Source organism: Saccostrea cucullata, unplaced genomic scaffold, assembly GCF_032062105.1.
Source record: "Saccostrea cucullata isolate Sc308-1 unplaced genomic scaffold, CSIRO_AGI_Scuc_v1 ctg6951, whole genome shotgun sequence".
NCBI classification, from domain to species: domain Eukaryota; kingdom Metazoa; phylum Mollusca; class Bivalvia; order Ostreida; family Ostreidae; genus Saccostrea; species Saccostrea cuccullata.
Window position 1 is genome coordinate 6,796 of NW_026928079.1, and position 25,861 is coordinate 32,656.

The window sequence follows — 25,861 nt, forward strand, 5'->3', positions numbered from 1 at the left end:
TAGCTTACCTACACTTAGTTAGAAGTAAAAAAAAAATCTCAAAACAAATAAGTCAAAACAAAAAAGTTATAACAAATAAGTCATAACAAGTAAGTCAATGTCCCTCCAGGGCTTCCGTATAAAAGGAATATAAAACTTGAAAATACTTTCTGATTCATTTGTAAATAAACTGCTTTGAAGGAACAAAATCGAATATCATTCTGAAAATTTATTTTAAAAGCATTCTTTAAATAATGTTTTCTTTTCTCTAAGAATATTTGAGAACAATACTGCAGCAATCACGTCTGTAATAATCATCTGCTTCGTAACTATGGCATTGAAACCTGCAAAGTAGAAGTTTGTATTAATTACAACATCGTTAAAACATCCTTCTTTTAAGAAGAAATTATTTTCTGATATAGAAGTAATATAATCTGAACTCAACTGAAAATTCATTCGGATACATACATTTTCTTATTAGCAACAAAATTTCTTGCAGCAACAGATTCCTACGATGACAACCACAATAATCACAACGAAACCTATGACCCAAGCCCATCTTCAACGAAGAAAAAGATAGATCATCTTGTAAATGTAACTGCAATTTTATTTCATGACCGTTCGTATACGGCGAGTTTTTGCATATATCACCGTGTGAAATTGACTGTTTTACTTTAAATTCATTTTGGACTCTAAATGTTTATATCTAATTTTTGTTTTAATATCATTTCTAATCTGAAATTATTTCCTTTCACAAATTGGATTTTTCCTATCTTTCTTAGCTAAGTTACTAATTGATAATTCAATTACTGAGTGACACTTGTCAGCTACTAAAGGTGTTTATGCCCAAGGACTTTTTAATCACTTTTACAAACAACATGTAATTATTCAATTATCGGCCTTCTTTATGTCCATGTCATCAAAGCATTTAATTATTTGTTTACTGTATCACTTTAACTCATTGTCAACACCTGTCATTTTTAACTCATTGTTCATTTTTTTCATAAATACCATTGTCAAATTTTACTTATCAGTTCGGAGGCCCGACGCATTACTGGCCACTTCCGTCTGTGTTCCCCGTTTGTATTTCTTGAATCTTAAAATTGTTGTCCATCATTTAATTACATGCGTTCATTAATAAACTCGGAAACCAGATTACTCGTTACTTTGGACTTTTATATGTGTTATCGGGAAGAGTCCTTGGAATACGGCTCTACTACTTCCGGCCAACGACGCCACTCACTTCCCCTGCCAACATTCCCTCTTGCCCGATCAACGACACATCTTTTAGACCCAAACTACGTGGTTATAATTGGTGGAGATATCCTAAGGGTAAAACAACGCCCGGGGCTGCTGCATATATTTTGCAGTAGTTTGATCCTGTACCTAAACCAAGCGAGTTTCTCCACGTTATGTGGACTTCTCAGCATGATGATGGACAACTTCCAACTTCGACCATCTTGGACGTCACGGACTTTCCCCACAACGAATAGTGAAAAACATCCACACCGTTTCACTAAGTGCTTTAGATGTCACAGACCTGGACACTTTGCCAAGAACTGCAATTTTCACAGCTCTCAGAAGTCAAAGTCGCATCAGGTACGTGACCGACACAGAATTCAAGAATACTTCGAGCAAAAACAGCTCCTTAAGGAACTTCCCTTTCACAACATTAGAGATTCGGCCCTGCGTAAGTTCATGAACTTTTCATCTGTTCTAAAACATGAGCTTGCCAAAACAAGAGAAACTGTGAAAGACTTTCGGAACCAATTTTCAGTATTAATTTCAAAACTTAGGAAAACAGAAAGTGAATTGAAGTCATCCAAGATTCAAAATTCTGTGCTACAAGAAACTTCTAAACAAGAAATCTCAGAACTTCAATCTAAACTGAAAACAAACATCCAAGAAAATCGTTTGAAACACCAAGTTGAAGACCTGCAGAGTCAACTGAACGGATCCGACCAAATTATCAAAATGGCTTCTGATCGGATACAAGACTTAATTCGGGAAAATATTGAGCACATAAAAACAATTCAAAACCATAAAGAAGAAATAACTGCTTTAAGTTCTCGAAATTCTGCCTTGGAATATGCCAGGTCAAATCATTGTGAGGTTATAGATGACTTACGTGAGGCTAATCGTCGAAATATTCGAAAAATAAAACACCAAAAAGAAGAAATTGAAGACCTACGACATCAAACTTGTGATTTAGAACATGCCATAAAACAACACCGCGAAGTTATCGACGACTTACTTAATGAACTAAATCCGAATCGTAGCAGACACCACAGACGCAATCAGAACAGGGACCGCCGCTACTACCGGTGACCTGAGTCCATTCCAAACACGAGGACGTGTTTTTCCCGGACCGGTGGGAAACTATCACCGTGTGAAATTGACTGTTTTACTTTAAATTCATTTTGGACTCTAAATGTTTATATCTAATTTTTGTTTTAATATCATTTCTAATCTGAAATTATTTCCTTTCACAAATTGGAATTTTCCTATCTTTCTTAGCTAAGTTACTAATTGATAATTCAATTACTGAGTGACACTTGTCAGCTACTAAAGGTGTTTATGCCCAAGGACTTTTTAATCACTTTTACAAACAACATGTAATTATTCAATTATCGGCCTTCTTTATGTCCATGTCATCAAAGCATTTAATTATTTCTTTACTGTATCACTTTAACTCATTGTCAACACCTGTCATTTTTAACTCATTGTTCATTTTTTCATAAATACCATTGTCAAATTTTACTTATCAGTTCGGAGGCCCGACGCATTACTGGCCACTTCCGTCTGTGTTCCCCGTTTGTATTTCTTGAATCTTAAAATTGTTGTCCATCATTTAATTACATGCGTTCATTAATAAACTCGGAAACCAGATTACTCGTTACTTTGGACCTTTATATGTGTTATCGGGAAGAGTCCTTGGAATACGGCTCTACTACTTCCGGCCAACGACGCCACTCACTTCCCCTGCCAACATTCCCTCTTGCCCGATCAACGACACATCTTTTAGACCCAAACTACGTGGTTATACATAGACAAAAGCTTTGTTCTTATCAATATCCAAAGCATTTCTACATAATTACATACATACTAATCTATAATATAATATAATAATAAGTGAATCTTTGAATCAATGCATATCAATTTAAAAATATTTCCCCTCATTAATCAGGTTATACTGTTGTCCCTTTCTAAGCAGAAAATTGTGGAAGAGGACTTTAAGAAAGAGCACTATTTAAAAGTTACTAAGTATTTATTTACAGTCGACTTAAAACTGGATTGAAACGCTTATAATCGTTACAAGAAGATAGGATTCATATATCTAGATTCATTGTGTTTACTAATAGGATATTTTGTGTGTTTTACTTACTCATCCTTATAATTTAAATATTAATTCTAATACAGTTACTTTAGCACAGAGAAACCCGTGTTTAAGTAGCTAAACATTCCAAACTAATTTAAATTATATCCTTTGATAAGCTCACAAACGAACGTTGAGGCAATTGTTTGTGAGCAGATCAAAGGATCTCATTTTAATTAGATTGCTAAACAGTCATAATCTGTAAAAGATTCGTTTATTACATATTCTTCGAGCCAAGCACCACAAACGTCCTTTCGAACCGTTTCAGAAGCACGCTTGGAGATGTCGCTGCAGCATTCCGTTCTCCCAACGCTGTGACAGCAGTAATCTTTACACCAATCATCTTCCACATCGCCCGTGATTATATTTTGAATTGAGCAACACTCTCCTCCCTCTCCAAGCCCTGAAAGTACATAATACTCTGTGTCTGCTTTGTATGTTAACAATTATATATGCACAATCATAAATGTTTATCACATACTCACAATAAAGTAAGTTCAGAAGGCACTTTTAGATAATTGTTATGTAGGAAAATGTTCTAAAATTCTAAAACTATTGAGCATGCATTCCAAATTGATTCTAAATTTAAAAAAAAGATGTTTTTGCATAATTATCAACTCAGTAATAAATATTATATATAGAAATTTCTTGAAAAGACAGACAATGCAATGAACTTTATGGAACAACAACACAATTGACTACTGGGTCATCATAGTTATACACTTCACTTCATTTTTAGCTCACCTGAGCCGACGGCTCAAGTGAGCTTTTCTGATCAAAATTTGTCTGTTGTCTTCGTTGACGTCGTTGTCGTCGTTTCGTTTTAAACTTTTTTACATTTTCATCTTATTCTCAAGAGCCACTGGGCCAGTTTTGACCAAACTTAGCACAAATTACATGTATCCTTGGGTAAAGGGAATTCAAGATTTTTCAAATGAAGGGCCAAGCCCTTTTTCAAGGGGAGCTAATGATGAATTAATGAAAAATTAATGGCATCTTTTAAAAATCTTCTCCAGAACCACTGGGCCAGGAAAGATGAAACTCATGTGGAAGCATCCTCAGGTAGTATAGTTTCAAGTTTTCTCTACCATGATTCGGGGAGAGGGCGGGGCCTCAATGGCTGATCTAAGTTTAACATAGGAATATATAGGGATTTTTCTGAAGTCTTCTTTTCCCGAACCATTGGACCAGGAAAGATGAAACTCTTGTAGAAGCATCCTCAGGTAGTGTAAAAGCAAGTTTGTTCAAATCATGACCCTCGGGGTAGGGCGGGGCTACAATGGCTGATCAAAGAACATGTAGGAAAAATCTTCTCAAGATCAGCAAAGCTATGATTGAGGATATCAGTATGGAAACATCCTAATTTAGAGTTAATTCAAGTTTGTTCATGTCATGACCCCATTGGGGTAAGGTTGGGCCATAATGGACAATCAAATCTTTACATAGAAATATACAGGAAAAATCTTAAAAATCTTATTCTCAAGTATGGCGAATTTATACATGTGTGCCTAATTGATATAGTGACATTTTCAAGTAAAAAAAAATTCAAATCCCCTCCCCCAACAAGCAAACTTTTCAATACTGAGTAAAATTTAATTTGTGTTTTTTTAACTAGCCCATGTGCTCAGGTGAGCGATGTGTTTAAAAAGGATTAGAGAAGTTTAAAAAAAAAGTATGCATTTAGATTGTATAATCAATTGAGTTCCCCCTTTCACCAGAAACCCGACCCCGAGGAGTTCAGGACGAGGCACTCTTGTTAATTCGAACTATGACTTGGTCTCTTTACATACATGTAATACCCAGGAGCCGAGAAGAAGATTTTCAGAAAAATAATGCACAATCACAATACATGTATGATTTATATACCACCAGAAGAACCAGAATCCCTGAGCCTTGGCCCATGCATTTCACAATAGATACCTTAATGTTAATTACCATCATGCCAACAAATGACTGATCAAAGAAGAAGATTTTAAAGTTTGCAATAATATGATGATTTAAGCCCCATCCTCGTGTCCAAATAAAGGGATGTTATTCATAATTTCTGTTCCTCTTCACCCATAGATGCTATGTTCTTAAAAATTGATTTAGCTGTTTCAGAAAAGCTGAAAATGTTCAAAATGTTAACGCAAGACGCACAACGACAAAAACATCTGGCAATAGGTTTCGGCAGTGGCCCAGGACACCCAAAAATCGTATTTTTGACAAGTAAAAAGACCCACGACATTGAAATAATCTATTAGAATTGGGAAAGTTGGCGTAATTTCTCAATGTTTGTCTATAAGTTTCAAATAAGTTATTCTTGGTTTTTTCTAGTATATAAACAGTTTCATTAATTATGACACAGAGTGCCTACATGAAAAAAAATGTGTTTGTTGCTGGGCGAGGCAACCTGGTTTTCAGTGATCATTCACAAGGCATACTAGTTTATACATGTAATATCAACTGTAAAATATTATGTTCGGAAATGAGGTGGTACATACAAACCCTATCCCCCTGAAACTACGTGCTTGCTTGCAAACCGTGGATTAAATATTCATTAGAGTTGACAAGTAAAAAAAAACCCAGCTCCATAAGTTGACTCTTTTGCTGTCGGGTGGAAGTAACTAGTGTAGGAAATATAGTCTATTAGACTCGGGTGGAAGTAATTAACTAGTGTAATAAATAAAGTGGATTTGTCTATTTATCACGTTAGTCATCCTTTTTATACCCCCCGCTTGAAAAGCGGGAGGGTATATAGTAATCGTTAAAATTTTCCGTCCGTCCGTCTGTTACGCTTTGGGGTACCCATCTCTTATCCGCAACTCCTCTTATACCACTGAATGAAATTTGATGAAACTTTCACAGAATCTTTATTACATATTGCCATTGTGACCTCCTTTTTTTACTTTTTGATCCGACACATATTTTGGGTTTCCCATAGCAAAACATGAACACTGCCATTTATACACATATGGGAGGCGGCAGGTATCATTTAGTGAGCCCATTGCTCACAGTATCTCTAGTTTCTAAATAAGATTTAGAACATCTATTACTTGTGTGATCCGTTTAAATTGAGTTGATACTCTTTGTAAATACTTGCTACAATCTTATTGCTTTGATTGTATCTTAACATTCAGAATACATGTATATCTGATGAGATATTATTATCTTCAGGTTTTAATTGTATCCCTATCACGATTGTTTACAAAGAGTGTAGATTATTTTAAATTACAAATTTCCTTTGGTACATTACTTTTGTGATTCTTCAAAGAGATTATACAATCACTAGAACAAACGCTAATATTGCGATAAGTGTAATTACAAGACAATTAAATAATGACTGTTACACAATAGAAAAGATCTGCTTCAACATCTTGATTCTGAACCTACAGGTAGAATGGTTAATATACATTTCTACTTCTAGTATCTACTGTGAAATCATCATTGTTAACAAAGGACCAGTGTTCTTAATGGTCACTTTTATCTACAAATCTACTTCCCCAAGAAGTTCTTTTGTCAATATATTTACAGTGTATTCTTTTAATCATCTGAATAAATTTTAAACAATATTTTTTTTTTTACAAATGATTAAAAAAGGATTGGACAGCTGTATGTCCTCTCCATTGTTCAAGGTTAAAATCAAACATGCACAAGTTTTTTGTTATATAACATAAATTTTATGCATGCCAAAATTTAATACATATATATATATATATATATATATATATATATATATATATATATATATATATATATATATATATATATATATATATATATATATATATATATATATATATATATATATATATATAAAAGTAAATGTATACTATATACAACAAAAATTACACAAAATGACTGAATATGCAGTTAAAACATAATTGAAACTAAGCTGATATGTTCGTAGTTAAACATGTTAATCAGATCAACTTTTGCTTACTACGAACATTGAACCCCCAAAATTTAAAGGGATTCCGATACAATTTGGCATCAGAAGCAGGTATAAACGCTCTATAAAATGACTATTCGTACAAGTTTGTTGCATGTTACACTGCAGATCTAAAAAAATTCTTTGGTTGATTCAGATCTATGGCTGTTTAATGAATTGGTTTTTAGCCGGGCTTTGCTGAAAGCAAAGTCCTGGCTATAGCCATCATGATCGACTGTCTTACTATAAATAGCACAGTAACCAAAAAGCAAACAGCGTCAAAGCGGACGCTTCCGATAAACAAAATAGTCCCATTGCGAGACGATATTCAAACAAATATTGTTAACATCCCCATCGTTGGAAAAGTTAATGGTCAATATTTTTGCTTGAGAATTAAAATCAAAGAGAAATTAGATTTTTGCATTATTGGGATAATCGTGATATAACAATTTGTACACATAAGCTGCTGAATGTACATTGTAAGCAAGCTATTTTCAATAGCGCGGGCTTTTCGAAATGTTGAAATTGTTGAAGAGTTTCATGTTTCATATCGTTTTTAGCCGAATTGGTGTTAGTGGTTTCATTCCATTTTGATTTTTAGCATACAGTTTTGGCATTCATAGTATAGTGAATTGGACTTTTAAGAATTAACAGGCGTGAAGTCGCTTGACAATGTGCACGAATCAGTGTTTCTACATGTAGTTGGCGATAAAAGTACTGTTTGTTTGAAACTAAAGGAATGTCTTTAAAATACACATATGCATTATTTTAACTATTCCAAGACTGAAATTTTAAATTATGAGAAAAATGTTTATTGAATAGAAAATACCGGTATGCGAGAATTTCGTGGAAATATTATTTATTAAATTGAAAAATCATAACATTCTTGGGGTCAGGACTGTTAATTTTGATAACTGGTATATGGGATATTGTTATAAATCATAATTATTCAAACTTTACCTGTTACAAGTAACAGCTTTTCAAAAAGCTTGCCTGACGTAATCAATCAATATCTGTAAGAGAAGTGAATAAACCTTTTGGGCAATACTTTTTTGTGTTTGAAATATGTCTTTTTATTTGATAACCTTGTAAAAAATTTAATTATTTAACTTGTAAAAGAACGATGCCTTTGCTGGATTCTGAAGAGTTGTTAACAGAATGGTTAATGTATGTGGGTTTTCTGCCAATCGCAACTCCTCGGTCCAACTCCTCGGGCCTTATCTAGGGAAGGAGACCACAAATGTATTGTTGATTTATACGCCATGACACCCCCCCCTTTTCACAAACTTTGAAATAAAAGCATGGATGATGTATATAGACGTATTTTCTGTGGAATATGGAGTTAACTTTATTCAATGTAATGATATTATCTAAAATATACTATAGAAGGGATTTCTAACTCCGTTTTTACTATGAACAGGAAATGTATAAATTTTTAACATCCGATGATGTCGATACATTCGAGTTTGTTTTTCGACCTCTGACGAAAAGACCCGAGATGATGCGATTGACTTTTCTGCAAGTAGATTGATCTACCCCTGGATCTAAATTTAAAGCTACACCTATTCTGAAATCTGTTGTCAAATCATTCATTGTGAACATTTTAGAGAATGGATATAACTAAATACATATGTTGTAGGAAAGCATTTTCTCCAATGAAGTAAACAGTTTTAGTTTGTGTTCATTGATCTTTTTTTTCTGAAAAGTGGGTACTATAATTTTTTGAGAACGAAATAGGTAAAACCAACATTAAGGCCTTTGTGGAAAAGAAATCCAAGATTTTGAACAGGTAATTTCTTTCGTCAAATCGTCTGGAACCTGGTTGAACTGCGTCGATCGTTTGTGGTGATTGGACTAGTCCATTAAAATATGGAAAACAAACTTTATTTAATTCCATGGAAGTTAGCACCCCCATTCATACAATAGAACAATCCAAGAAAAGGCGCGAAGATCGCTTACTCGTGACATTTGGAGCGAAAAGAGCGATTCGCCCCTTTTGTAGAACATAAATGGACTGATCCAGTAGTATAGAAATGCAGAAAAAAAGATACACGGACACGTTGAAACGGTAAATCACATGGAATAATCTGTTTCATGCAAACAGAGTAAACAAAGTAAATACTGCATTATTTTGCATCAATAAAATCATTGTTTCCCTGAAAAAAAGTTTCTTTTAAAATGCAGGTAAAAGATTTCCAATGTAAATCAGCTTGCACAAAATCTAGCTCTCTGGGTATGATCTATTAGTTTCGGATCAAGCAATTATCAATCCTTATACAGCCTGACGCCGTGACGTCAGGCAAAAAATCTGGGGCTGCCAAAAGGAGAAAAAATAGATATGTACAAATTTCGGAACAGACAATATACTCGAGCAATTAAGCCCGGCTTTCAGGTCTGTCAATACTTTGATTGAAATTGGCTTTACGGCTATCTATCATTAATGTACAAAACAAAGCTATTTAATAGAACTATATCATGTAGCTTGATATTGATGAAAAGTAACCGAATTCATAAAAATATGGTACTTCGCTTGACCCTCTATTTGTTTTCTTAAAGTTAATGAGTAATCCGTTAATTTTAAAATAAATTTCTATTTTACAAAATTTTCCGAATATTCGACTATCTTGTGATGACCGAATGCAGTCGAATAATCGACTAAGGAAAATAAATATTTTAACATCTCTTATGATTGTAGGAAATGATGGATTTGATACATAGAGTGAAATTATTTTCTAATTAAGTTAGCCGCAGAACTGGAAATTTCTGACTGAGAAAATAAGGACAGAAGAACCTTTAGTTGTCCTAATTTTCTCGAAGAGAGTGCAACGATTTTGCAGATATGATCAAATATGCTAAGCACTGACGAAGGTTCGTACATTTATCAGCAAGGATACTTTACGATAAATAAAAAAAATTAAAAATTCTTTGATAGTTTTCACATACATGTATTAAAACTGGAGGTAGATTGTCAACATCCTAGACTTTTTTTGCATTCTACAGAAAAGAAAATTAGTAGGCAGTAATATGGAATCATAATTATATGCCCTCCAAATGAAATTGCCTCATATACGTACGGACCTGATCTGAGATGTGCTCCTGGTAAAAAAAAAATCCAAAAATTATTGTGCATTCAAGTTTTTCCCGATCCGTTGAGGCCAGTTCAGAGCAAGAAATATTATAATCAAAGTTATGTGAAAATTAATTTATCTGAAAGAAATATATGCATCTAAAGATAAAATTTTCAGCGTGAGCTTCAATTATTGACATTAAAAATATTTTAACTTGAATTAAAAAAGTATCATTGTTCCTTGCAATATGGATAACTTCAACAAAAACCTCAATGCAATCGAATTCCAGTCTTTAATTACCAAAAATTATCAGAGCTCTTTAATTGTTTAGATTAATTAATAGCGTAGGTGCATGAATATTTGTTTTTCAATCTTATAGACACTATATACCCATATTTAGATTAAAGGTTGACAACATTTTTTTTTAATAGGAAAAGCTTTAATTAGGCTATTCTTCATATTAAAAATTAATCAATTTGGGAAGAAAATGAAATAGTTTTGCAATGAAGAGAGAGAGAGAGAGAGAGAGAGAGAGAGAGAGAGAGAGCTTGCCTAAAGATTTTGGGTATTGGATTATCTGTATCTTCAGATTTACAAGGAGTTTTGTATTAAAACGGCAATACGGTCGTTAGGTACATGTAACTAGGTAATCAGGAAACTTACTTACCGAATAAGCATATAAATGCAATGACAAATAAGCACAAGTGATAAGTATTCATCTTCATTTTGGCTTCGTCGATCAGAAAAAAATCACCTACGAATGTTAATACTTGTACTCTTTTCGAAGTTTACGTTACGTGTATGCATCAAAGATAAACAGCAAATTAAAGAAAATGCAATTGGCTTTTTGATTAAATCTTGTGCGTATCTAAGCAGGTATCGGTTTATAACTATATTTTTAACTAGAATGTACAAAGCTATCATAAACATAAAATGCATGACAATTATCTCGCTATGGTGACACAGATAACATCATTTTGCATTATTACATCTCATCAAAGCCTCTCTACCATTGTCCAGAGAATAACTAGGCATCTGTTTATTGTTAAATATGATTGTTCTGTCGTTACCATTGAAAACGGTTTTAAAGAGATTTGTTGCTTCTTTCATTTACATTGGGGAAACTGTGTATTAAAAACTTTGAATGTCTAAGAAATAATCTTCAACATGACAAATTGCACAAAAAGACTGATTGCTCTTTCCAAAAAGAGGGTTTAAAGTGTTTCAAGGGTTCCAAACCATTCCACCAATAAATTCTGACTCAAACATAGAGACGAAGTTACAGTCTACATTTCTATAACCTATTTTATCACATATCACTCGAAACATTATCTGTTAAATGATTATAATGTAGCAGAAATGAGGAAATCTTAAATAAAAAATGCATGAATATACTCAGAAAGAACAATATATTTAATATTACAAGTAAATTGACAAACCTGAAAGACCACCAGAATGAAGTAAAGATCCATGAGAGACAATATGATATTCGTGGGTATCAATCAAACCAATTGCAATATGAACAACTGCAAGCGCTCAAAATATTCTGGGTCAAAAATCTCGGTAAAACAGATGAAATTCCCTTCGCCCGTCGGAAATAGCATTTAAAAAATCTAAAATCGTAAAAAGTAGAAAAACAATAAACAAAAATGAAATCAAGGTAACAGGACCCTACATGGCCAGGGAGACTCAAAAGGATATTCAAATAGTTTCCGAGAGAAATAAATGGTGAAAAAAAAAACGTGAATTGTTGCAAAACATCCAAACGATAAAGCGAGCAAGCGCAAATGGTCCTGGACAAATTTTTTTATCAACGGCAAGCAGTTTGCGTTGACATATCAATAGGACTCTTATATCCAAGAAAAGGATCCGCGCATCAATTTCTTCGGCGGCCCATTCAAAAGATAGATTGAATGATAGGACAACCCAGGAAGAGGTCCACTAGGTGACAATTCTGACAGTAAACACTGTAATATGACCGACTCTTCCTATTCATTTAATTCCTATTCCTATTCATTTTAAAACAATAGGATTAAAAGTCTACGGTCTAAAAAGGCTTTTTAATTACCCAGAGTTTTCTGCTGAACATTGAATTATCTATGCATACCTAGAAGGCAGGATGAGGGGGAGCAGAGGGACCCAGGATATAACGGGAAAATCCGTCGACAATCCAGTGTTTAAATAATGGGCTTAGAACTACTAAAACAGAGTCAGTCAGAATTTGACTAAATGAATTGTATTTCAAGCCGATTATACCGTATAGTGGGTATTCTTGGCGGGTGTAAAATTTGGACTTTTGCCAGCTCAAATGTAAGCCAATAATTTTTGCGTAATTTATTTTAGTGGACAAAGGGTTTGAGCTCTTTGCAGTTGAAAATTTGCAAGAGCACTGACTATTTTAGCGATTAAAATTTTTGCGGACTACCTTCAAAACGACAAAATAAGTTAAAATTAGCACCCTAGTACCTGCTATACGGTACATAAATTAGCGGAAACTGACCAAAACCAAATTATAATCGAATAATTAATTGAGGCAAGAATTAAAGCAATCCCTATAAATTCTTTTAAGTCATCATTTCGTAAGTTCTATGGTCGATACAATGACGTACTTTGTCAGCAAATACAATTTATCAGCGAGTCAAATACTCACTGACGTTTTTCATACTAATGGTTAGTTCATTTTTTACACACTTAATTGTCGACAAATTTTTCGGTTATTTCTCGATCATGACCAGGAGCATACGGCGGTTGTGACTGGTCAGCAGGGAACACATACTACTCTATGGCACCTGATCCCACCTCTGATGGTTTGGATGTCCGTGTCTGCTCCTATCTTGTATTGTTTAATGTACTTTTGAGTTTGAACGTACTCTTCATTATCTCCAAATATATCTCATTTATGTGCATTGCGCGATCAATACATCGTTCATTGCAGCCCGGAGGACCCGGCTGCTCTATACATACATCTGTATAAGTTTAAAGTTTGCTGTATGAGATTGAAATGTGAGAGGTTATTCGAGGTTATTCAGAATTAATAGATAACTATACATTAAAAAGATTACATGTCAAAATGTTTTCCCTTTATAAATGACGAGATACACAATATATTTCCATTAATAATATACATCTTTTAAACTGTATTTTGTTCATATGTTTTATTCAAATTGCTCATCATTTACTGTCCACAAAAGGACATGTACCTCTTTTAGAACATTCAATTTTTCTTTTCGCATAAAATGTCAAGATATACAGTGTGTTTTATATCCGTTGGGTCAAATGTATTTTTGATTGTAGGTGTTATATGTTTCTGATTCTAGTCAATTTTATGCAGACAGTTCGATTTTCATCTAATTAGAAGCTTTATGTAAATCTCTTCGACTTCAGTCACCATCATTCAGGCGCATAAGACTAATTTTCATTGTTTACTTCATTAATTTCCCGGGCGACAATTGTTGTTTTCTTGTATGGTACTTTGTGGGGTTGAACTGCTAGTATCGGCAAAACTGAATGTAATGGGAAGTTTTTATGTAGTCTAAAGTTACCCATCAGTTAAAATAGGAAATAATTTCATTTGTGGTTTTGAAGAGCTGATAGCTAGCTGTAGCTAGACACCAATAGTAAACATTTCCCGTATACACTGTAAATAAGGTCCCGTCTTTTTAGTGTAGCCTTAACTGTGCTGGAAAAAAATATGCCTAGTCGGGAGTCCCATACAAGAGATTCCATATTCATTGTAAACTTGATTTTATCAATAGATCTCCTATATTTTTATGCTTACTTAACGCAATGATATGTTCCGGTTTCAATAATTCCTTGTAATATATTCCAATAATTTAAAATACGTTTCTTTTTATCCTTTGACGCATGATGTGTTGATGTGTCTTACAAAACAATAGGAAGTAACATCACAAATTCGACAATAAAGAATTAGACACACAGGTTTTTTTTTTTTTTCGGAGAACAGGTCTTCAAACCATACGTTAATATTCCAAATACATGTAGACTATAATTGTATTCGTTATAATCAGTTTTGTTTTTGTTTTCATATTCATTACTAGTATTTAAAAACATCTACATGAAAAGAAGTCTTGCTGTTGCCTTCAATTCGATATTGAAAGGTATATCAACGACTTTTTGTGAATAAACGACTTTTATTTAAATTCATGTGATGATTTGATATATCCCACTGAACTCAAATGAAAAACAAAGATTCTAGTGTGCTGTTTTATATTGGTATTCTTGACTATAGAAAGAAATTGATAGCAAACTGACAACTATTTTTTTTAATTATTAACATGATTACTTCAACATTTCTACCGTCTCATTACCTTACGTATATAGCAATGTACCACTATCGCCTGCTATGAAGTATGTCTCCTAGTTAATTTGATAAGCTATAAAATTGTTGAAGGACAGATGATACAAACAATTTTTCTCTTTAGAGGAGACTTAATATCATGTCACAAGTTTATGAAAGTGGATAATTCTTAGAATTTTTTCTCCTAAGACCTGAAAAGTGAAATAGACTTGGAAAATATTATTAATATTTCAATAAAAAAGCAAATATAGACAAATCACATTCAGTAAAGGTTTACAGGTGAATTTCGGAATATCTTATCTTGGTACTAAAAGTGTAATATAAACTTTGGAAAAATATACCGAGCCGGGTGAATTTTATGAGGAAAAACAAAATGACAAAAAATCAACAATATCACATAGGCTGATTTTTACCATTTTGTCTTTCCCAATAAAATTAACCTGGCTTGGTATATTTTTCTAAAGTTTATATTACACTTTAAGCTCCAACATAACTTTTTCTGAAATTTATTTTCATCTGTAAACCTTTACTGAGAGTGTTTTGTCTATATTTGAAATTCCACTGAAATATTACTAATATTTTTCAAGTCTATATCATTTTCCAGTTCTTAGGAGAATTTTTAAAAAGAATTATCCCCTTTTCTAAACTTGTGACATGATATTAAGTCTCCTCCAAAGAAAAAAATTGTTAGTATCATCTGTCCTTAAATGGACTTCTGAAAATGAGCTCTGCTATTTTTATTATCTTCATATTTAGTTTTCAGCACCTCTAACTAAGTATGAATATTTTCGATTAACTTTGGCGATGTTTAAATTAGACTTTTAATTGTGAATTTATATAACATTTAACAACATAATGAACAAATCAAATATATGGAACACATCGAATCTCTAAATCTTTTATAAATTTTATTATTAAAAACAACACACAAAATAATATGGTTACATTATAAAGGACTCATTTATTAATGACCCACTAAGCTACTATAAAACAGATATATGCGTGATGCATTGGGATCAAAGAAAACAAATTCTCTTCCTTTTCGTCTGATAAAGTGATTAAAATAGTTGAAGATGATATTCAAAATTATAATTTTTGTTACTACACATGATTCAATCGATCCTTCATTATATGATAAGGAAGATTATTCAAGGATGTTAAATTACTTGGATCTCACTTCAAACTACTTTGTTGAGCGACACTTGCAGTAGATTATTACAATTCCAATCAGTACTAGAAGAACAACAAGTGGGAAAACGATCCATACAGCAAAAGAAAGAAGAAGAATTTTATTCATGTGTGAGTGGTAATACCTGTGAAATATGATAATGTTCTTAATATTTCAAAACTATTTGTGTTTGAAATTTCCCTAAAGATAGTAAAATCCTAACCCTGCTATTTTGATTTCTCAAAATATAGCATATGTAGATTCTTCTTCAATTTAATTATGAATTATATTGAACAAATTCAAGAAAACGCATTAATGAGTTTTTTTCACAGATAGGAACAACTGAAAGTGAAAAATCTTTTAAGTGATATTGTGTTCTATGACCACCGCTGGAGAATTACATGCAAGAAAATTACTCGTCATCTATTCAATGAATTAATGATATTTACATATATTCTTCGAACCAAGCACCACAAACGTCACTTCGAACCGTTTCAGATGCACGCTTGGTGATGTCATTGCAGCATTCCGTTCTCCTGATGCTATGAGCAATAATCTCCACACCAATCTTCTTCCACATCCCCCGGGATTATATTTTGGATTTCACAGCACTCTCCACACTCCCCATGCAAGTACTGCAAGTAAACGGTTGGATTAACATACATGTTATGCTACTTAACTTAGTGTTTGTAACTTTCCAAACAATCAATCCAAAATACATATGTATGCTTCTGTGTAAGGTTGTCTACATGTCCTTTGTTGGCAGTTAATTTTGAACAATTTTCTATCCTACAGAATGTGCCACTTTTACTGTGTTCTCCTTACAAATTCAATACAAACATTTTGAAATGAAAATTTCATAGATTAAGAAACCGAAGTTATCACTACTGTATCCCAAATGAATAACCTTAAAATGGCATTTAATGACTAAGAAACTGAATAATTATTTTTGAGTATTAAACATATGCACGTACATGTTTAATACATAAAAAGAAATTGCAATGAAAGATTTCAGTTTTTTTTATTTTAGCAATCCTGTGTTTAAAAAATATCTGTATAGTTAAGGACGTATAAATTATGGAATTATAGCATATAGGTACAAATACAATTAATTACCGATGAAAAAAGTGATTAGATATGTTAGAAATCTTATTACCAATTAAGCCAAGTGACCTGAAACACAGTTCGGAAAGAATTTCCATTAGTATCATCTACAGTACTACTGGAGGATGCTTCCATATGAATATGATCATTCGTGCCTTTGCTATTAATATTCTTGAAAAGAAGATTTTGAAAGTTTTCTCAAAGAACACATTTCATCTCATCTGTTAATTTTTTTTTATATTGATTTAAACACGTTCATTGAGATGAAAAATGTAAATTATACTCATATTATTCTCTCTAAACAAACAGACAGTACATTTATTTTATTTTCAATGGGAAACCCTATTATCAAATAAACCCTTATGTAAAAATGATTAACCAAAATATGAAGAGAGAGAGAGAGAGAGAGAGAGAGAGAGAGAGAGAGAGAGAGAGAGAGAGAGAGAGAGAGAGAGAGAGAGAGAGAGAGAGCAATAGCAATAGCAATACATTATGTTTAAATTTGTGCAATGTGTCATTCAAAATAACGGCAAATAAGTTCTTAAATATTGACAATGCAATCACTGGGTTGATAACAGAATAATTGCATTACTTACCGAATAAACTTAAAAATACAAAAACAAAAGACCACAAGTGATAAGAATTCATTTTCATTTGGTTCCTCTCTGAGAAATTCACTGGGATATTTGAAGATTACTATATATTCACGTACAACACTTGAATTAATTAGAGAAAATTTATATTGCCTTTGAAATTAACTGAATTGTATCTAAGCAGGTATCGGTTTTCAATAATTTCTTTCTTTCAAAGTCATTTTTAATCTTAGTAGTTCGACTTGCAACTATTGACAGGGTTGCCTGACTTATTTGGACTAGCAAAATATCTCCATATCATTTTTCTCTCTTACACACAAAGAATCAATTTTTACTATTGAATACCTTATCTTCAGATCTTGTTTCAACTGCAGCATTTAACTTGTAAATGCACACAACTTTTTCATGGTTTCAACTTCAGATCTAAGAGTAATATTTACAGAGATATTGATTTTTTATTTCAAAATATTTTCAGAACACACTTTTTGTTATATTTTGAGATGGCAGCTTAAATACAGTTTTGTGCATAAGAAATATACAATAGATGACATTGTACTTTTTGAAAGGAGAGCAATTAAAATCATTTCATGGCATATCTGACAATTTAGGAGGGTGCAGAGTGGTTTAGTAGATTACCGAGCTTCAGGTATAGATGTCTTATCACTGTCTAAAGACGGGGAGTACATTCTATACATGGCTTCACAATTTTATTCAATGAAATAGAACTAACACCTTTTGGATTGGCCATGGATGCAATGTGATTTTAACCACTTCAGATGATTTCTTCATCAACATGAGTTTAAAGACCTGGGGCTCGTAACATAAAGCTTGCTAAGTAGGGTCATAAGTATATTTTAGGCACAATCTTAGGACCTGTCTAAGTACTACTTTTGTATGTCTTAATCCGTAACACAAAGCAAACTTAGCTATATACTACTCTTTTTCTAGTTATAATATTGCCTAGATTCAGTTTTATTTTACCTGTATGAAAAAAGACAACCAATCAACCTCTTAATCTTTATCACCACAGACATGGACCAGTAATGCCTCCGTGCTTTGCACTGTGGGAGAAGATATTTTGAATTCAAATCTTAGTAAGAGTTTTATGGAACCAAAATAGTATAAACATCGATTAAATATCCCGGGGCGGGGCACCTCATTTGTCACATCAGCATCAATGTATCTTTGAGTTCCATGCAATTTACCATCATCACCTGCTTATGGAGTTTACATCTCTCATTTGATTCGCTAGAGCATGCCATACGTATGTACAATTTCTAAACTGAGGACAATTATTGACCAAGTACTTGATGAAACAAGGGTATCAGCAGTTTCGTTTAAAGTCATCATTTCGTAAGTTCTACGGTTGACACAATGACCTTGTCAGCAAATACAACTTATCATATTGAGTCATATGCTGACTGTTTTTCATACCAAGTGTTAATCCATTATTTATACACTGAATTGACGACAGATTTCCCCGTTAATTCCCGATCATAAGAAGCACACGGCGGCAGGGGATGCTCACTCCCAGGGGCGTAGCAGGGTACTTTTGATGTGGACGCCTGAATAGGCGGGTTTTTGGAAGCTGGTGAATTTTCAACGATTTCGATGTGCATATTTGACCCTTCTGATAGCATTTTTCTGACACTTAATCAGTTTGTTACGCAGCCACATTTGAGGTCTCTTCTTTCCTTGCACAAAATGCGTACAATAACTCAAAAATGAGAAAGGATATTTCCAATTGCGCTGTTTGACAAACCCACTAAAAACAATTTCAGACTTTTGAAGCTCGACAAAATGAGTATGGTAACATGTGGTAACATGTGGTAACATGTGGTAGTTGGTTAGAGTGGTTGACTGGTTTAGACAGACCACGTAATTGAATGATAGGCTTACATTAATGTTGAAAATACACGTCTAAAGATTGAAAATAACAAAGAAGAATTCTCATTTTCTTGCACATTCCTCGTACATTGTATAACATTTGTCAAATTTAAAAAAAATTGTTCATAGGTATTCACAAATCACATGAATCAGGTATCTTTTGCAACAATTATAAAAACATGTAAAATATAATATTGGTTTAAATTGATTTTAGATGTTCATATGTAAAGCTGAATTATGATTTTCAAACTAATTATTGTGTAATCTGCAGTAGAGAGACTCTTTAAGAGTGTATTTACACTTGGGGGAAAAACTCAGCAATATTCGATAGTAAACCAAAATCCGGGATTTCAGTGAGGTGTATACTATCGTATTTTTTATCGTTAATTCTAAATGTTTCTAAGTATTTGTTTTATTTTAAGATTATCTATTAATATTTGGCAAAAATTTGAGTACGCTTTACAATATTACGCCTGTCTCGTTATCCTCTCCCCCTCTCTCTCTTTCTTTCTTTTCCTTTTTTTAAAAAAAAATTTTTTTTTGAAAAATGACGTGGACGTTTGTGCGTACAAACGTACGCCTGGCTACGCGCCTGACTCCTCCACGGCACCTGATCCCACCTCTGATGTTTTGGAGGTCCGTCTTTGCTCTGCCTCTATTTTGTATTGTTTGATTGACTTTTGATCTCTGAGCTTATATACTGTTCGTTATCTAAATTTATTTCATTTAATCTCTGTATCATAATCAATAAAAGATCCTATATATATTTTTTACACTGAATTTATGAGTTTCTGCATGTAAGATAAGTTTGTTCAAAGTAATATTTCAAAGAAAAAAAGACCCTACAAAACATATTAACCATCTCTTTTATTTTAGTTTTATATTTTATAAGATAGTTTTTCCCTATATAGACGAAGACGTTTGGTGGTGTGGAAACGAAAAACCATACGAGCTATGCAAAAGAAAATTCACGGTGGCGGATCCTATGATTCTTTTCATCTCAACTGAAATCCTAAATTTACATACAGTAAAGAAGTAAATTATGAGAAATGCTGAAAGTTTTATTTTGTGTTTTGAATAACAGGAATTGAATAACTTTTCTGACAAGATATGATCGTAATGAGTAATTACATGTATACTGTACCAGAAAACATATGGAAATATGAAGAAATCATATTGTGAGCTAAACATAAAAAAAAAATTCGTTAAAATTTTGACTATAGGTTTATTTGACTTAAGTGTACCTTAGGCGTTTTTTTTGTTTTAAAAAAACTTGGTTGTTATCCAGCTTAAGGCATATATCGTATTAACTGCTTTTGACAAATTTTCTTGTAGTTCAGTTGTGAGTTAAATGAAGCAGGACTAGCATAGTGGATTGAAACTCAACTGAAATCTTCCAATCAAATCATTTTATCTGAAGTTAATCAGGTCGACATTTCAGCAAAGAATACCGGTAATTTACCAATCCAATTATTATCTGAGATAATAAATCATTATGACATTTCAGTCTCTTAAATAAAAGTAATCAGTTTTTTATACAAACAAAAAGTTTTAAAGGAATTTGTTAAAGAGATTTACTGTCTTTCACAGAGTGTTTACTGTAGCTGAGAAGGAGGGTTACTCATTCAAGCACTGATTCATTGATATATACCCCCCCCCCTTCCCTCGTAGGATATACTGTAGTCAAATATTTGATTTTTATTATACCCCCCGCTTGAAAAGCGGGAGGGTATATAGTAATCGTTAATTCCGTCCGTCCGTCCGTCCGTCTGTTACGCTTTGGGGTACACATCTCTTATCCGCAACTCCTTTCATACCACTGAATGAAATTTGATGAAACTTTCACAGAATCTTTATTACATATTGCCATTGTGCACCTCCTATTTTACTTTTTGATCCGACACATATTTTGGGTTTCACGGCCACAGCAAAACATGGACTTTGCCATTATAACTATATGGAGGCGGGGGGTATCATTTAGTGAGCTCATCGCTCACAGTACCTCTAGTTTATGTTTAAAGGAGATGCACTTCATTAACATGCACTTCTTTTGACTTAAGAACGTTAAATGCAAATGCTTCGTATGTAAAAGAAGTCCCGTATGTTCCTGCAAATCAAAACGAAACAAGAATCGATATGGAATCCTAACAGCAAACAGTCGTTGTTAAAGTGAAAGAATAAAAAGGTAAAATGCTTCTTTATTTATTTATTTTTTTATCTTTATATAAGTCGATAGATTATTATAAGAACTAGAGGTACTGTGAGCGATGAGCTCACTAAATGATACCCCCCGCCTCCCATATGGTTATAACTGGTGAAAAAGTCCATGTTTTCCTGTGGCCGGGAAACCCAAAATATGTGTCGAATCAAAAAGTAAAATAGGAGGTGCACAATGGCAATATATATGTAATGAAGATTCTGTGAAAGTTTCATCAAATTTCATTCAGTGGTATGAGAGGAGTTGCGGATAAGAGATGGGTACCCCAAAGCGTAACAGACGGACGGACGGACGGACGGACCCACGAAATGCAGGTTATGTGACTGACAAATTTATGTGACTTTTTCCAAAAAAATTATGTGGCGCAAAACATGATACATGGGGTAAGGGAGGTAAATCTCAAAACCTTTTGACGGACGTCCATATACGGACAATATTGTCCGTATTTTTTTATGTGACACTTCTTTAGAATGATTTTTTAAGTCACATAACACTCATTTCTGCTAAAAAAAATCAAATTTGTATGTGACAGTCACATAAAACAAAAGAGTCACATAAATCTTAAATGGGCACAAAAACTGTCACTTAACCATTATTTCGTGAGAACGGACGGACAGACGGACGGACGGACGGAAGGACGTACAGACGGACGGACGGAATTAACGATTACTATATACCCTCCCGCTTTTCAAGCGGGGGGTATAATAATATAAGGTTATTTCTTATTGATACTCAAAAACTTTATTGATTAAGCAATTGCAATGAACATGATGAAATTCGGTAGATTTCAGGGAGATAACGTTCTAGTAATATATTTATAAATTGCAGAATATCAATATACATCTATACTAAATTGCAGTCAAAAAAATATTTGATTTTTATTTGTGTTTAAAGGAGACATACTTCATAAACACTTCTTTTGACTTTAGACGTCAATTAAATGCATCATCTATTGAAAATAAAAATGTCCCGTATGTCCCTGTAAACCAAAACAGATACCAGCTACTATAATGCAGTCAAAGGAATGCTAGATTTTTATTTATTTTCTTGCCTGAAAGTGTCAGAATCTTTATTTCACAACTTTTAGGTATATTCAAAGATTCAAAATCTTATTTATTTCTTTACATTACCAATCCGGAAGACAAATCCCTATGGTTGTCAATGTGTCATTTTGAAAGTGAAATATAAACAGTGCAGAATTTTTTTCTATAAATCTATGATTCATTTAAACTTATTTAAAAATATCCGTTAAATGTGATTTTTTAAATTTTCGTTTAAGGTCAGATGACACGTTCCTCAAATATATTTCTTTTGTATCTCTTAATTGGTATTATATCAAAACTTATTCATATCTGTCATTCTATTCTGATTTCTACATTGTTTTCAAAATGTTTTTAAATATAAGTACATCAAAAAGTTGTGATATAATAGACCATTCAGAAGATAACCCAGAAGGGTTATATGAGAGATATGACCCTGTGGTATCTGTCCAAACGCCTGGTAAGGTACCCTAATTTTTTGTTAGGTAACTTGTTTATTTTAAGTACCTATACTTCAATGTCAAATTCTTAGGAAAAATTATATATTTTTGATAAACGTGTCGTCTCACTTTAACATAAACAAATCTCAAAGACGGAACATTTCTGATTTGAATCGGGATCGGCATTTAAATAATTTTTTAAAACTTAAAATGAAAGTAGAGATCGTCGGAAAACAGATAGTTTGGTTAAATGTTGATTAACGTCTTTGAATAAGAAACATGATAAATCTACAGATTATTTATGAAATATTTTGTTGAAAAAAGTATGGTCCTGCAGAATACATTAAGAAGTATGTATATTTAACGTTTTCTTGAGCCTTACAAGTTTGACTTATTTTAGAGCACTTATCTTTTTCTGAATAGTATGACTTATACATGTAGTCATATAGCTGATAACTTCTTCTCAACCATCACGGGCACTGGAAGTTTAATGTGAATATATAGTATGTACATGTATAAAAAAGAAGGGTAGGACGCTCTTTTTGAGGCAAATTCGGGTTTGGGGTATTGTGTGTGAGCCTTTCTCAGAGGACTTGACGCGATTAATCGTTCACATATAACTTACTTTCTCAATAAATGTTCCGTTTTGTTCCGCTCCAAAGCCCTTCCTTCGAAGAAAAAGATGTTTTTATACATGCACATACTATAGATACGTACATTAACTGCCAGTGCCTGTATCAACCTTTGAAAATCATTTGCCCTAATATCAGACTACATGTATTTTTTTTTATCAAACCATACACGTGGGCAGAGATAAAAATGTTATATATGTCTCTGACATGGATAGATTGTTAAAGTAAACACCAAGTATTTCTGAGCAATATAGTGAGTGTCCAATGTCCATAAATTCTTCTGTTCCCGGGTTCAACCTCCTCCTCTTTTTTAAGGAGTGCAGATATGCTTGTGTTAACATTATCATAAAAATTATTCCTTTGTAATTTAATAACATGTAAATTAATAAACTTGAAAAAATATGTTGTATAAATGAATAATTTTTCATTATCAGTGATCATTTGATATTGATAATTTGAAAGATTATATAAAATACACATGCAGTGTGAGATTTGAAAGTAAGTAAACATTAACAATAATGTGCATGAGATAAGAGATCTTAAATAGTAAGTTGTGAATCTCAGATTATAGTGTACATGTACATTCTATCTTTAAAATTATATGGTCCTATTGCCCTGCTCAATCACTATGTTGCATGCAAGCTTGTCAACTTACTATATGTTTATTTTATTCTCAATGTCATGAAGATTAACAGTAAAGTTTGCTCTTATCACAGTTCCTGGGCTGAGAATTGAACTTAATAGGGGTTAAAACAGAATATTTAAAGAAAAAAAATCTTCATGTATTTTCAAGTGTTAGGGGACATTTGATCATACTAGTATTTAAAATTTGAGAGTACCTATACAGAGCAGATTCAGATTTGTATGTCCAGCGCAATAAAACAGCTGTTGATTATGTAACCACTTGTTAAATGATATTTGATGTTTTTGTTTTATATATATTTCAGAGTTACTAGCCGGTGTGACAACAGTGCAGAGAATTAGTTGCTTTGCCACATCAGCTCTCCACATGAATGATGTCAAAATATCAGTAGTTCCACATGAGGCATTAGTGGATGAACGTGTCCACATCAAGGTGGATGGCTTACCAAAGAATGGCCCTGTTACGATCAAAGCCTCTCTACAAGAGGGTAGCAATAGATTTGCATCATATGGTTGTTACACAGCATCAGAGCAGGGTCATGTGACAGTGGAGGATCAAGCTTCTGTACAGGGGACATATACAGGTCTGATGTGCTCATGATCACAATTGTCTATCTACATCTGATTAGACATTTGTTTATGCAATATCAAATATTGTATAAGAGTCATCAAATTTTACATATCAAGAGAATTAAGCAAGATTTTTGTGAAAATTTCAATGCAAATTTTATGTAAAAAAATTTTTATGAAATATTTTTTATCAAGAGCTTTTAGTAAAATTTGTTTGAAAATTTCTATGCAAATTTCATGTACCTGGTAAAAAGTTTTAATTTGAATTTCATCTGAAACTCTTCCTCATAGTGTCATTTCTCACAGTGGCGTATTTTATTGTGTAAGTAAATTATTTTAGAGGTAAGCCCTGCATGGGGACATCAAGTTTAAAATTTAAATTTAAAACACATCAGTTTAAAACACATTGTACTGTATGCGTACTTCCCATTTCATTACATAAAATACAGGTTTGGAGCCCATGGGTTTATTTTGGAGTATGAAACCTGAACCGTCTTCCCGACAGAACATAAGATTTCTGAAAAAGGATGTGACTTCTCCTATTGTTGTGACATTGTCAGTGATTGAAGGTCACCACTCTTGGGAAACTTTGTTTGATCCACCCCCGAAGCCTCTAGCTACATTAGATGTATATAGATGGTACAAAGACAGGAATGTTAGAAGAGAGAGAGTTAGCAATGGAAACATCAGGGGAGCACTCTTCATTCCCCCTGGTAAGTTTCAATACATTGCGTATTTTCTCTGTATATTGATTTTTATGTCAATAATTAGGTACTTTCCCTTTGACAGTAAAACATATTGATTTTTTTACATAGTGTATTGTAAGGCCATCCTTAAAAAATTGTTTTTTTGCGGTAACGCGACCGACTCACCAAAATCCACCCGACTGGATTTTTTTTATCGGTTCAAAAATCTT

At 33.0% G+C, this 25,861-nt stretch overlaps 2 protein-coding genes across 4 annotated transcripts; one reads left to right on the plus strand and one right to left on the minus strand.

Moving 5' to 3' along the window:
* Window positions 1-200: 200 nt before the first annotated feature.
* Window positions 201-16,439, minus strand: LOC134276315 (uncharacterized). 3 transcript variants are annotated; one of them, XM_062758573.1, is made up of 4 exons: window positions 16,269-16,439; window positions 3,577-3,758; window positions 448-538; window positions 201-323 (listed from the first exon to the last, which is right to left on the minus strand). In XM_062758573.1, the coding sequence occupies exons 1-4, from the start codon at window positions 16,336-16,338 to the stop codon at window positions 214-216; spliced, it is 453 nt and encodes a 150-aa protein (XP_062614557.1). In that variant the 5' UTR covers window positions 16,339-16,439; the 3' UTR covers window positions 201-213. The 3 variants fall into 3 exon arrangements, 2 of the variants coding, with proteins under 2 accessions (XP_062614557.1, XP_062614558.1); XM_062758574.1 differs by lacking the exon at window positions 16,269-16,439 and adding an exon at window positions 11,001-11,138; XR_009994020.1 differs by lacking the exon at window positions 3,577-3,758.
* A 6,885-nt stretch (window positions 16,440-23,324) lies between these two features.
* Window positions 23,325-25,658, plus strand: LOC134276314 (bile acid-CoA:amino acid N-acyltransferase-like; the record flags this gene model as incomplete). Its single annotated transcript, XM_062758572.1, has 3 exons — window positions 23,325-23,451; window positions 24,681-24,959; window positions 25,395-25,658. Coding segments are annotated over exons 1-3 (592 nt in total), but the record flags the coding sequence as incomplete, so codon positions are not given.
* Between the last annotated feature and the right edge of the window lie 203 nt (window positions 25,659-25,861).